This window comes from Agelaius tricolor, unplaced genomic scaffold, assembly GCF_023055355.1.
Source record: "Agelaius tricolor isolate 1412-34295 unplaced genomic scaffold, bAgeTri1.0.p SCAF_6, whole genome shotgun sequence".
In the NCBI taxonomy this organism is placed as follows: Eukaryota; Metazoa; Chordata; class Aves; order Passeriformes; family Icteridae; genus Agelaius; species Agelaius tricolor.
The window spans coordinates 30,820,773-30,835,493 of NW_027269266.1; the positions used below are offsets into that span (position 1 = coordinate 30,820,773).

Consider the following 14,721-nt stretch of genomic DNA (forward strand, 5'->3'; position numbering starts at 1 on the left):
TATATAGCTTGGCAGGACTTTAAAAGAGTAAAGTTAAGAACAAGAACAAATTCTCTTAACTCACCTTGATGACTTCAGGGGATCAGACAGCTGGGATGGTGGCATTTCCTGACATTTCTTGAGGCAGCATTGTTGACTCTCAGCCAAGAGTGGTTCTCTCAGCAAGTCTGAGGGTACCAGGCAGGCATGATGCATTTCTCATTGTAGGGTGTGCTTCCCACTGCAGTGTGCTGCGGGACCAGGCTGGTGTTACTGCACTTAGTGCCAGAGTGCAGTGGGTCAGGACTGGCTGTGAAGGACTGCTGGGGTGGACACAAGTGTTCCCACAGTAAGAGCTGCCTTGGAAGCAAATTTTTGATTTAAAAAAATTGGTTTGGAACTATGTGGTCATTTTTACAACAGTGAATCTGCCTCTACAGGCATTGTAAAACTTGTGGGTTGCTGTAGGTATGAGGGCTGAAAACTTCTGAAAATTATGAAATAAAAAGAGTACTGAAGGACTTGATTTTATTGTATTTGGAAGATTATGCATACTTTATACATAGTTTATACTTGTTTTTTCAATCCTTAGTAGCAAATCTTGGAAGGAATGTGCTGGGCCTGGATTCAGTTGGATGCAACCTGTATTTCATTTTCAGACACACACACACGAAGTTCTTTTTCTGTTCTGTCCCCTTGTTCTCAGTAAATGTATTTGACTGCTTAACATCTTTAAAGTTAATGTTGTGGTGTTTCCCACACTTTTGCTCCTTATGGAAGCCTGTTTTGGTTAGTATTTACTTTTTGTTTTTGTTTTGTCAGCAGCCATGCAGCAGGTCTTAGACAACCTTACTGATCTGCCGACATCGACAGGCGCTGAAGAAATAGACCTGATTTTTCTTAAAGGAATTATGGAAAACCCCATCGTAAGATCGCTTGCTAAGGTATTTAAATTTGCTGCTTTGAGTAGAATCTGGAAATGTTTTAACTCTTACATTATTTTGTGAACATTGAGTGTGGATTGAGGTATCCACAACGCGTTGTTGGTTCATCTTATTAAAAGACTTGAAGACCGGCTTGAAGGTGAAGAGTTCATAACTTCTCTGCATGCTGGTTAATAGTTATATGGAAAAATCTAGAGGAAGATAAAAAATTCAAAGATTACAGAAATAATGTGGTTACATTATTTATGAAGAAAAATCATAATATTTGGAATTAGAAGCAGTTGATTTTAATGTAGTCTTGTAACCGCTGTTGTGTGCATAACCCATATGCCTTCTGACTTTTAGTGGTTTTGCCAGAGATGAAAAGTGAGAGCAGTCACCTTCATTATCCTGTGGCATAAAAATGTTTTCTTTTCATCTTTAGCTCAAAACTACTTTCTGATATGCCAGGAAAATATTCTCTCCATGCCCTTTCCTGGATCTCAGATTAATAATTTTATCTTTTGATTGTCAGCTCTCTAAAACATGGATTATCCTAAGTTTTTGTTCTTGGATTACAAAAATCTTTTATGTATGGGTGGTAGCAATCAATTATAAATATGTAAGGTGATATTTGCAAAAAACTCTTTGGACTCTTTAATTAAAATGTAGCTGGTCTTACCAGTAGGAAATGCAGACAAATACTGCACATCACTTATATATGTTCTTAATCTTACTTCATAAAAATAAGCTCCTTTCATGAGGAAAACCCAGTTAACTTAAATACAGCTGTCTCTTTAATAGGAATAGACATCTGAAAGCAGTGCCCTCTGGGCAGGCATGAAATCCTCTGTAAAGCTAAAGGATTGTTGCCAATGGATTTTGTTCAGTATAAAAATCTGGAAAGGAAAACTTCTCATGAGAATTCATGTAAGAATCTACTTCTGTTTAGCTGTTAAAAAAATTGGTTTTAAGTTGAAGACATGGCACAGTAATAAACTTAGAAGTAATGGAAGTGTGTTATCTGCTGGTGAGATGACTGCAGAGAGAAAGATTTGTGTACTAAATTTACTAGAGTAAGTAAAAGCATTTTTTTACTGACAATGGGAACAACTTTAAGTGTCTGCTGCATAAGTCATCTTTAATATTTATCACGAAGAAAATGTTCACTGCAAAGCCTTTTTTTCTTATAAAGAAGTTGTGCTTTAATGGCCAGTAACAATTAGGTGGAATTTAATGACTAGCAGATGTAAAAAAAGTGCTTGTAACAGAAACAGATTCTTAACTATACACATGCTTTATCTAGAATGCTTAAAGGTTTTAATTGTGTTCACATGGTGTGACTGCACTCATATTTTCTTAGTAATTATTTTGGAAAAATCCTCAGTCTTAACAAGCAGTGCTAAATAAGGATAAGATCAAAACACATTTGGTGAAGCGTATGTAATTCACATATTTGTCCCTAAAAATACATAAACTTGCTTTTCTATTAGAAGAGCTGGTTCTCAGTCATCTCAGTTCTCTGAGATGGTTACATTGTTACAGCAGAATCATTTCAAAGCAGGCCAGAAATGCAAAAGCTTTTTCATTTTCCTTTATTAGCCAGTTATTAAGACTAATCATTATGTAAAGTACACCAAAAAGGACAATAAGAAACTTGGGGAAATGTGCCAAAAGCTATACAAACTTGTTTTCTCCTTTTGGTCCTTAAATAAATGAAGGTGAACAATAAGTATAGTAGTTAGTTTGCAGTATTTTGCAGTGCATTTTGGCTGATCTTTTAAAACTCGGTTACATTCATTTCACACTTTTCCTGTATAGAATAAAGGTAATAAGGTAGAAATTACAGGGGTTTTTTTTGGATAGGGTTCTTTCACTGAACCTTTCCACTTTTCAGTAGGTGGTAGAGGAAAGGAGAACTGTTATCATTGTAAAATGTTTTTTCCTGTCCCTGATGTTTATAGAATCATAGAGTAGTTTTGGTTGGAAGTGGCCTTTAAAGGTCACCTTGTCTAACCCCCTTGCAATGAGCAGGGACATCTTCAACTAGATCAGGTTGCTCAGCGCCCCGTCCAGCCTGACCTTGATTGTTTCCAGGGATGGAGTGTTTACAACCTTTCTGGGCAACCTATTGCAGTGTTTTACCACAACCATCCTACAACTTTTCTTCCTTATATCTAGTCCCAATCTACCTTCTTTTAGTTTAAAATCATGATGCCCTGCCCTATTGCTAAAGGCCCTACTAAAAATTTGTCCCCATCTTTCTTGTAAGCTCCCTTTAAGTATTGAAAGACTGCTGTAAGGTCTTCACAGAGTCTTCTCTTTTCCAGACTTAACAACCCCAACTCCATATCTTTCTTATGCTGATGTTTGTGTTCAATCCTAACTAGTCTTTAGAATTAATATGCTTTTTGGAAAATTACTGTTGAACTTTAAACAAGCATGAATTTTCCTCAGTTTTGCCGTGGAGCTATGGTATCAAAATTCTCTTCTGGATTGTTAGCTATTCTCTCAAACCTCAAAACTTTATCTTCTTTCTCTTGTTACACTACTGCTTTTAGCATTATATCACAGCCTACAGGAGACCAGGTGAATGCCCACCCCAGGCCAAGGAAACATCTTGGGAGTAATCTAAAAGCATTTAGTCCAGTATTTAAGATATCAGATTGTTGGAGGTAAAAGCCTTACTATTTGAACATTTGGCAGGTATGATATATACTGAATGCACAGAAAGGTTAAAGTCAGCATCAGTATTTCTGAAATGTTCTGTTGAAATGAAAAAAAAAATTGCAATATCCAAGTTAGTTATTCCTATTTGTTTGGTTTTTAACTTATTCATACCATTCCATATCCTGTTACTCCTCAACATATTTCAGGATCAGAGATTGTTTACTGATAAAACTTTATGTTCCCCAGTATATACATGGCCTTGATTCTGGAGTGGAGGGTGAGAAAATTTGTATTTAGATTATATCACTTAGTGTTAGTGGTGGTTTTTTGAAAACAAGGAGTGAGAAAAAAGGTAACGCATATTCTCTAATCTTAAAAAGGTTTTGCAGTTGGGTTATATCTAAAAATCACTAGATTTATGTTTTTACTTGCTGTAAAAGAACTAAATTGTAAAAGAAGGATATTGTTTACTGTATGTGTTCTGTACAAAATAGCATTCCCTTATAAAGGAGAATGTGTGTAGGTGCCGAGCTTCCTATAACTTTGTAATTACAGTTGTTTGGTTTGTGTGTGTTGGTGTTGGGGAATGTTTGAAATGCCTTTTTGTTAAGTTAACCTTTCCAGAGTTTGGCCATCAGGCCTGCAGAAACAGCATTTTATAGATATGAAGTACAATTTAATACTTAGATGATTTAGGAAGCAAAGTTCTCTGCTTTTACCAAAATTTTATTTTACTGTCAGTTTTAAAGCAGTAATAAGAGAGCAGAAGTGCTCACATACCTTCAAATTTTATCTGTGGGAAGTATATATAGCTGACTCTGAATTATATCTATTATGTATTTGGCTTTTATATGCCAAAGTAATTGCTCCTTTGTAAATTTCTTGTTGCTACAGTGTTGAAAATAACTTTTAATTGAGAATCTGTGTTATTTTTTGCCTCCTCTTATTCCCTAGTTCTGTGATAGAGCCCTGTTTGTAATAAATAAATTAAGCATTCAGAGATGCTTCTCTTCCTGCTCAAAGCACCTACCTTTCAATGAATTTCAGTATCTGCAGAGTTCAGGAAATGATTATGTCTGCAGGAATAGCTCTAGAAATAGATGAAATGTTATCAAAGAATCACAGGATGGCTGAGGCTGTAAGGGACCTCTGGAGGGCATTTGGTCCAACTCTCCCTACTCAAGCAGGGCCACCTGGAGATGGTTGCTCAGGACCACATCCAGACAGCTTTTGAGTATCTCCAAGGAGGGAAACTCCCATCTGCTCTGAGCTCAGTCACCCTCACTCTGGAAAAAGTGTATCCTGATGTTCAGACAGAGCTTCCCGAGTTTCATTTTATGCCCACTGCCTGCTGTCCTGTCACCAGTCACCACTGAAAACAGGCTGTTCTCTTTGCATAGTATACCTTTTATACACATTGATGAAATTTCCCTGAGCCTTCTCTTTTCTGGGCAGAACAGTCCCAGCTTGATGAGCCTTTCCTCAAATGTGAGGTGCTCCAGACCCTTCATCATATTTGTGGCCCTTCACTGAGCTGTTTCCAGAATGTCCAGAGTGTTCCAGGTGTGGCCTCACTAGTGCTGAGTAACACTCACTATTCCAGTAACACTTTTAATGCAGCCCAGGATACTGCTGGCTGCCTTTGACCTCAACTTTTCTTTAGCATTTCCTTCATTTAGGCAGATTTTAGCAGGTAAAATGTGCTGTTCAGAAGGTGTTTGAATGAGAGGAGTCTGAGGTAAATGTTTTTCTTGCAGACTCTGAAAAGATCCCATAGTTCCTTTTATGCCCTTCTTCTAGAAGGTGTACTTGTCCAGGGTTCCAAAGCAGGAAAGGTCCTGAGGTGCTGTACTGTTGATAGAGCAGTGCTTGGTGTGTATAGCATAGAGGAGATATGCACTTAAAAGCCTCTCTGGTATGTGCTGCTTATAAAGTTTAGTGGATCCTGTAGTTGAGCATGCAAAATCCTTCAGCAGTTAATCAGGTTATCCTATATATAATTTTTCTGGCTTTTCTGCTGAATGTTGCACTGAGAAATTACTTGAAAAGTTTATAGATTTGAACCACTCAAAACTTATTTACATTATAGTCTCGTGTATTTAATCTTACAGGCTCACGAGCGACTGGAAGATTCTAAACTTGAGGCTGTCAGTGACAACAACCTGGAGCTGGTGAATGAAATTCTTGAAGACATCAGTCCCTTAGTAAATAAGGATGAAAATGTTGCAGAATTGGTTGGAATACTCAAGGAGCCTCATTTTCAGGTGCCACCTTTTTACTGTTTGTTATCAACTTACTGTATCAGTGTCCACATACAGATTTAGGAATAACAATGAAACAAAACCTGAACTATAACAAAATGTAATATGTAGGATTTTACTTCAAATAAAAGGTAAATCAGAAGCCATGTTAAAAATAAACATGATTTTATTTTTTTATATAATTTCAAAAACACCTTTACTCACTGTATTAAATTCTCCTGGAGTTTCTGTTACAAATCTTGGACAAGCTTTTACTTCCTGTATGACAGGAGTTCCCATAAAAATTCCCCAAAGGCTTGCTTCATCCATAACATTTTCAGGTGATATCAGTTCCTGATCATGAACACTGTCCATTTCAGTTCAGCTGTTTGCACTCATACTCGTATGTAAGATGTATGCTTTGCAGAGTGAATGAACGTGATTCTTCTGTGAGCTGATCTGCACTGCAGCTGAAGCTGAGACTCTGCAGCCCTCTCACTGGTGCTCTGCTTAAGTGAAGTGTTGACATGTGCTTGTCAAAAGCAGATGTTTTTCCATTTGGCTGTTTCTATGACTAGCTTCTGTACTGAGCCTCAAAGATCGAGGTTTGAAAATCCTTTGTAGATTCCGGCCTTTCTAGGTAGGGTTCAGTGGACTTTGCTACTTTAGTGGACTGCTACTAAGCTAAAGGTATTCTGTAGAAGAGCATAACTTTTTGCCATAGTATAAGTGGGTTTCTTTTGGCAGACAGCTATGAAGTCATAGGCATTTTTGGGATAGATGAGTTTAAACACACTTTCCCCCCAGGTTTTTCATTACATGTTTTACAAACATAGCAGTGAGATATATTACTGTTTAACATGGATAAACACTGAAAATGCTTTTGGTTGTACTGTGTCCTATTGGGAAAGGAATTGCTTCAAGAACTCAGCTTTTGGGGCAGTGGCTTTTCTGAATACTGACAATTCCTCTGCCTCTCCTGTGTTGGCCTCCCTTGTGCTCTTGTCCAGAAAGGCAAGTGATGAAAAAGCAAAAGAAAGAAAAGAAAAGAAAAGAAAGAAAAGCAGAGTGATGAAAAACTATGATTGAAGACTTACTGGTGCATAAACCTGCAAATCAGTCTTTGATCCCATAGAAAAAATTGGTACTTGAAAAGGACTGGATGAGTTTGGAGGAATTGATAGTTAAAATGCACAAGGACTAGAACTGAGGGCCACCTGTGCACTGACAGACCTGACAATGATCCATTGTGTTAGAGAGAGAAAATAAAGCTGAAAGTCAAAGAGGATGATGAATCAAAAGATGAAAAGGGCATAACAATTGAAGTGCTGCACTTTGAAAGGCTCAGTAGCAATGATCTCTGGAGAGAGATGGCAAAGGCCAGAGACAAGCTTGGGAAAAGGATCTTTGGGGTGGAAACTGGAGATGGCCTGTAGGAGACAGATCAAATAAGAATTTTTGGGTGACTAAGAATCAACTAAGAATTACTGGGTGAATAGCCAACACTAAGGCAAACCCAGCATTTATTCCTGTTCTGTGGTCAGATCTACAGAGAGGCAGAATGTGATGCTGGTGTCAGATACTTCATTAGTTCAGGCTTGAGCAACTTAAACATGTAATGTGAAAGTTCCAAAATAGCTGGTGAACTGGAGTGTCAGTATTTATGCTCTTTCTTGTACCTTTTCTGTTGCTTGATATATAAGGAGCAGACATGGAACTGCATATATGCTATCTTAACTTTACAGTTTTGTTCAGTTTTAGTGCTTCCTAATTGTATGTTGAAGGTTCATTTAGCAAACATCTCTTCTGTTTTCCTTCCCTATCTCTGCAGTAGGTGTCTAGTGAAGGCTGTAAGGCTAGAACAAGCCAACAATGATACCTTCCAAAATGTGTGGTGAAGATATAGTGATTTGTTGCTAAGACTTCTGAGTGAGAAGTAGTGCCATCCACCTGTGGTTCTCTTCCATGAGCTTATTCAGTTGTTTTTTTCAACCCATATGAAAATCTGTCATTCACGGCATCCCCCATCTGAGTGGAGACTGTGCTCTTTTGGTTTTGAGACTGTCTCCTCTCAATTTCACTTAATATTCCCATCCTCTTGTGTAGGAAGAAAGTGAACAGTTTTTCTTAATCAGCTTTTCCATGTTACTTGTGGTTTGAGAGACCTCATTGTGTCTCTCTGTGTCAAATAAATAAAATGAAGGGAAGCAAAGCTGTATGCAGCATGGATTTCTAAAATAGTGTCATCATTTACATTGCATTTCTTACTCATGGCCTAAAAGTTCCTAGTATTTGGTTTGCCTATTTAACAGCTGATGAATAGAACAGAGCAGTTCAGTTAGAAGGGACCTACAGTGATCATCCACTCCAGCTGCCTTAACAATTCAGAGCTGGCTGAAAATTAAAGGCTGTTATTAAGGGTTTTGTCCAAATGCTTGTTAAACACTGACAGACATGGGGCATCAGCCACCTCTTTAGGAGCCTGTTCCAGTGTTTGACCAACCTGTCAGTAAGGAAGAGGTACCTCTAGGCTCAGGGAGAGTAGAGGTGGATTGCTTGTTAGGCTCAGTTTGGTTTTGTATTGTTTACATCTTTGAGATACCATTTCTGAGTCTTTCAGTTAATACATTAAGCTAGGATTGTGTTTTCTCTTGTAGTCTGTGTTGAATTAATTTGCCTTGTTCTCAGTGTATTGCAAATGAGGTGCCTCTGCAGGTTACAGGCAGTTGTTTGGTCCTTGAGTAGTTCATCAGCATCAGCAAACTGTCATTTCACTTCTCATCCCCATTTCCTAGGCCATTTATCTGACATGTCAATATATTGGCAGGTGTAGAACTGAGCCCAGATGCCTGTGGAAATCACCTGATGACATGAATTCTGAAGACTAAAAATACCATATTCCTGGCACCAATTTTTCTGTCTTTAACCAATATTTTCTTCCATTTGAAACCCTTACTGCTTATCCTGTTATAGTTTTGTTTTTCTGAAAGACTTCTGCCAAAGGGCTATGGAAGTTGTTCTACATTAACAACTCTAACTGTCTTGTTGCCATGCTTGTTGGTGACTCTTCCAAGGAATCTGACTAGATTTGAGAAGCATAACTTCCTTTATTAAGCATGTTGATGCTTTCCCATGATCCATTTTGTCCAGTCATTCTGGGTTTTATGGAAACTTCTGATTTGTTTAGTATCAGCGTCACACTTAGTTTTGCAGTTTGTTGACTCTTCCTTGGAACCTAGTTTAAATATTCATGTCATGGTTATTGCTTATATGCTGCTTCTTTCCCTGTAGTGTTGGGTGAGTCATGGGCATGTAAGAAAAATGCAGTGCAACTTTGTTTGCTGCAAAGTCTGGATTGTACAAAAAGGACAAAAAAGTGTGAAAGGAAGAGAAAATAGGTGGTTAAGATAGTTAAATGCTGCCCTGGGGAACTGGCCTATTCATCACTCTGTCAGAATTGGAATTCATTAAAAAAAAAGTCTGAAGAAGTTTTAATTTGTATTTTTAAAATTTATTTTCTGTGTGCCTGTTGTGAGGCATTCAGTCTCATTTGCAGAAACAATGAGCAGTTTTGGCTGCTGTGTATGGGCAAAAGCACCTTGCTACTTCTTCAAGGTATATCTGCTGTGATTCATTTCTGAAGCCAAAAATTAGGGAGAATTTTCAGCCCTTAATTTTGCACTTCCATTACCCATGTGCAAGCAACAAAATCAGCTGAGGTCAAAGTACTATTTTTTATTGAACTGATATCATAGTTAAGACCATTCTAGAAGTACTTCTGGGACAAATTGCGGACCAAAATGTAGATATGGTATCTTTTTTTAAGGCTTGGGAAAGCTGTGTGTCTTCTTCTGCAAAAAGGAAACAGGAAATTACCTAAATACTCAATAAATAAGTGGTATCATTTCTGCCTTATTTGGTGCAAGTAGACATATTCCAAATCCTGCATGAAGGGAAAGAGTAAAAATACAATGTCAATTGCATTTATAGAAAAAGTAATTTGCATCCTTTCTCCAGTTCTATAAAAGTACAAACAATCCAACCTGACTCTTTAAAAGTTCTATGGACACGACTGTGTAATTGGTTTAGAGGCTGACTGTATTTTACAAATGAATGGTTCCACTTTATCACAGTCTCACCTTACAGTTGTAACCTGCCTTGGCATACAAGTATAAAATGTGGATATACAAGGCATCAGTGCAGTAGTTTGTTTGCATGTATCATTTAGTGCTAGAAATACCAAATTACAGGACTTCTTTTTTTCTACACATTTTTTGTAGAAGAGCATTTGGGAAGGACTAACTCTGGAGTACAGGTGCATGCCTGGCTGTATTATTATTCCCTTTCTTTTCTCCTCTTGTTTCCTTGTTTTTTCATCCCTTCCACTCTTTACCCCTTTTAGTTTTAACTGAACTTTTTAGAGGTCAAAGTGTGAAAGTTCTAATGAGTTTCATAGTACTGATGGCTGGCCAGTAGGTCAGTATGTGTTGGAGAGCCAGCTGGCACGTGCTGCACATGGAAAAGGCTGTAGCAAATCTTACCAGACAGTAGCTGGAGAGCAGAACACAGGAGTGGTAAGAGAGAGGTTGCCTTGAGGAAAGAAACAGCAGTTAAAAATTTTCATACTGTTCGAGTGGTTAAACATGCAAAAGAATCACTTCTACTTCCTCTTGGAAGAGCTTGTTCTGTTACTTTCACCCTTCAAGAATTAGCTAAACCATTCATCCTAAATAGATTCTGCTGGCAGTAAAATACTTAATCTGAAAAGCAGCCAGTGTTGTGTTCTTCTAGTTAGGTTTATAAGGGCTGATCATACCTTTAAAATGTTTCATTTAGAAAACGTGATCTTAAATTGTCTCCTAGACAGATATTAATATATAGGGTTATTTTCCCTACATATTCCTGTGTTCTTATCATCCCTTCTGATTTTTCTAGGGTCATAAGTGATTCCCTCACTTTCCCAGGAGAGCCTTTAAAATGTGTTCTTTTCACATGAACATTAGGAGTCTCTAGTCTATTTATTAAGTTCTAATATTTAAACAAGGTTATCAGGGAAGACTAGCACACATTTAGAGCATAAGAGAGGAAAGGAAATACTTTAGATACTTCTAGGCCTAAAATGTTAGGAAAGGAGGCCTGAATTGAAGACTATAGAGTCATTCTACTCTTGTGTATTCCCTCCCACCACAGCCCCCAGTTTGTAATTTAATTGTTCTTTTGGATCAGAATTGGAGAAATGGTCATTCTGTTATTTAGGGCAGTGCTTCATAACATATTTTGATTGTGTTGAGAATTTTTTTAATGAGAAACAAATGTTGAGTTTGAACTTGACTTCATTACTGCAGAGAGCCTTGCATGTTTAATGGTTCTCTGTTTACTGAATTTTCAATTATGTTTTAAAATATTTTTTACCTGTCAAAATATATGCAGCCACAGAAAACTACTGTAAAGAGATCAATATCTTCTAAGTTTATGAATTGTTTTTTGACAGTGTCTTGCATAAAGAGACCATACTGTCTGTCATAAGTCTGTGTTTCCACTGGACCGTGTATTACTTCTTGTGATTTGTAGCAGTTCTCCTAAATGCCTTTTTTGGACAATATTGGCATTTTTTCATGAGAACCTTTCTACAGCTATCCAGTCTTGGATAATCAGCTGATCCTGTTTACAGGAGGAAATTTTGTATGGAGGAAACTTTGAACCATTTTATGGTTGTTGATCAGTCCATGTTGTTTTGCAGACTTTGGCAGTGGTTTTATAAGTGTTCCAGCACCAGTATGGAAAGGTCCGATTCCAGTGGAGCTCTGGAGTTGCAGGAGCACAGGATATCACTTTTTTGGGTATCACAAGAAAGAAACAAGAGAAGTTCATGTAACTGTGTTTCTCAGTTCCCTCAGCCATGTTCCCCAAATAAGACACAAAATGTTGGCAAGTAGTCTGGCAGTGGTACAGACGCAAGGCCCCGTTGCCAGGTGCGTGTACTTAAGTGTTCTTCAGGACTGTAGGTCATTACCTGGCTGGCTGGAAACAGGCTCATAAAACTGGTACAGATTCTTGAGTTTCAGACCTGAGAGTTAGGTGTGGGACAGTAATAAGTTAACTGTGCCTCCAGGAAACCAATTAACTACTTTTCTTAAATAAAACACTTTAAAGTTGTGAGCAGACCCTGATAGTCCTTCTGTGACTCAGGCATTATGTAAAAGGAAATAGGAGAAAGATCCTTTGACTGAGAGATGGTTAAGTAGCAGTTGTATGAATTCATGCTTATCCATAAAACTGGGTGGTTAAAAAGGATCAGAATGTGAAATGGGATCAGATTTAAGAACTGAAGAATTTTATGGAGCATTTTAATTTGAAAAGGATGACACAGACTGTTATCTTAGTAGGCTTTTTGGATCAGATTATAATCTATAAATTGCATTACCATTAAAGGGCAGAGACCTCTCCAGGCAACTGTGTGAGGCTTTATGAGAAGTATAGTGAGTTGTGGTCAGAAGCTTCAGGGACAATTTGTTCTAGCATGTGACCAGAAGAAAACTGGAAGTTTCATACCACTGTATCTACCTGGTTTTATGAGTGCTAATCTGTAAAAATGTGTTGCTGATGCAAATTAGTTTCATTTTGGAAATGCAGAAAGATCCAAAAATATGTTGCTTGCAAACATTGGCAGAGAGATCTGTTCTCCTGGTTTCTGGATTGGATGTATCTTGGATAGTGAAGAATTAGAAATTGCTACCATCTGACAGCTGCTTGATTTAAATAAATGATTGTTTTTCCTATTTAATTTGATTTGGTTTGTGTCCACAGTATCAGAGCAGCCACAATAAACAGCTGTCTTTACAGTCTTAATGGAAGGGGCAAAATCGGTGAATTAATACTTCCTTCTAACCTCAAGCTGAAATATCAGCAGGTTCATCGTGTAATGGGCAGATTAAAATGACTGTTCAGGTTTGTGACATTTTGAGGGCTTGCATGCTGAGCTTAGCACTAACCTGATGTGGTTGCACAGCCTTTAGCCTAGAGGTGGCTTACAGAAGGATGGAGCAGACTGCATAGCAAATCATGACTCTTACCTGCTCGCCTGCTCTGCTTTCTGGTAGTTTGCTGTCTTCCTCTGGCATGTGCATGTCAGTATCAGTCATAGTCCCATGGTGTCTTTTTTTTTAGCTACTTCTGTGACACAGTCAGTAACCTGCCTTTAGACCATATCTGACCAGTCACTGTTGGAAACAAAGCTGTGTAGTTGGAGGCCCAGTAGGCATCTCTTCTGCTTGCTGCTGCTCTCTGTGTATCTGTCAGTGTGACTCCCTGTGCTGTAGGATGCTTTGGACTACTGCGTATGATGGCTATCAGGTGTCCCTGTTCCTCTCATAGAACTGCAGAATGGTTTGGGTCGGAAGGGACCTTTAAGATCATCTTGTTCCAGATCCCCCACCATGGGCAGGGACACCTTACACTAGAGGGTGACAGAAAGACAGAAAGTCTGCAAGTCTCCACTGTCTTAGTGCACAAGTTTGATCTTGCTTTACCTGTATGTGTTTCCTTACACATTTTTCTTTATCCTAAGATATTTTTTATGAAAAAATCATGCCTAAATTACATTGTCTTCCAAACATGATTATATTCATTTGGATCTCTTCGTTCTACCTCGTATTTACGTATATGGACTGGAGAAAACACTGTTAACTCTAAGGTCTGAGCTCCTGTCTTCCAGAAAGTAAACTCTGTAAGCTTGGATTAATTTGTTACTAGAATTCTGCCTTGGCTTTATGCAAGCAGGAAGCACTCATTCTGCAGATAGCTAGAAATCCTTGCATACTTGTCATTATCCAAATTACTGTGGAGGAAAATTTTATTGCATTAAACACAAGTATCTAATGATGAGTTATCTTCATTTTTTTGCAGTGGGCTGTTCATTTACTGTAACCATTTGCTCAGATACTGTCTCATTAGGTGGAAGACTATTTTAGGTACTCCTTTTTGTGTCTTCTTCCCTTGTCACATCACACATTCCTCCCAGTTTAGTTACATTTCTCCTATATTTCCTTAAGAAGCAGCATTTTTCTGTACAAGATAGGATATTTGCCAAGGCAATAGGCTTATCAGTTCATGTGAGCATTTATTGTGTCCGTTTTTGCTTTATTTCATGTGAAGTAATGGTATTATGACCTGATCCCAAAAGGACAGATTCAGTGGTAATTCAGCACTAAATCCTTTCACAAACAGTTATTTCATGACTATAAAAAAGATTTTTTTCTGTTCCTTTGCAGTCACTCTTGGAAGCACATGATATTGTGGCTTCAAAATGTTATGATTCCCCTCCTTCTAGCCCAGAAGTCAATAATTCTTCCGTGAACAACCAGGTTGTTCCAGTAGATGCTATTCGTATCCTTGGAATTCACAAAAGAGCAGGAGAGCCACTGGTAAGTAATTGAGGGTGAGTGTGTCTTTAAAATGCTAGTGAAAATGTTTGCACATATCTGATTTCTTGCATTATGTTTTAAGTGTTTTCATTATGTTGTGTAATTTAATGGGTGATAAGCTCAGTATTGAGAGGTTGAAATAGGAAGATACTTTCATGTACTCCTTCCCATTCTCTCTAAGAAGTAATGGGACAGTGATTAGGCAGTCACTGGCCTGAATGACTGCTGGCAAAACTGACTAACACAACATCTTGATATGAGATGAAAGGATTGCATGCAATCAAAACAGCAGTAATTTTTCAGTCTTATGAAAATCTTGTGTGAAAGCACTTCTGTCACCTGATGCGTCTCTGTATCAGGAGCTCTAACACTGTAGTAGCTGTAACTGTTTCCATTGGAGTGAGTGGAATATCCCACAGCTGTGTATTTGTGCTTGAGGTAATGGTAAAATGAAACTGAAGTTCCAACAGTGGTAAACTGAGTGAC

The 14,721-nt window shown here is 38.0% G+C and overlaps 1 protein-coding gene across 2 annotated transcripts in view; it reads left to right on the plus strand.

Moving 5' to 3' along the window:
* PALS2 (protein associated with LIN7 2, MAGUK p55 family member) overlaps positions 1-14,721 on the plus strand; it is a 59,563-nt gene that overhangs the window by 26,990 nt on the left and 17,852 nt on the right. The window contains exons 2-4 of one of the 2 annotated variants that reach the window (XM_071429216.1): positions 802-923; positions 5,684-5,836; positions 14,083-14,235. In XM_071429216.1, the coding sequence (XP_071285317.1) occupies positions 807-923; positions 5,684-5,836; positions 14,083-14,235 (423 nt within the window). In that variant the 5' untranslated portion in view covers positions 802-806. The remainder of the gene's footprint in view (positions 1-801; positions 924-5,683; positions 5,837-14,082; positions 14,236-14,721) is intronic. The other variant, XM_071429215.1, reaches the window with a different exon arrangement.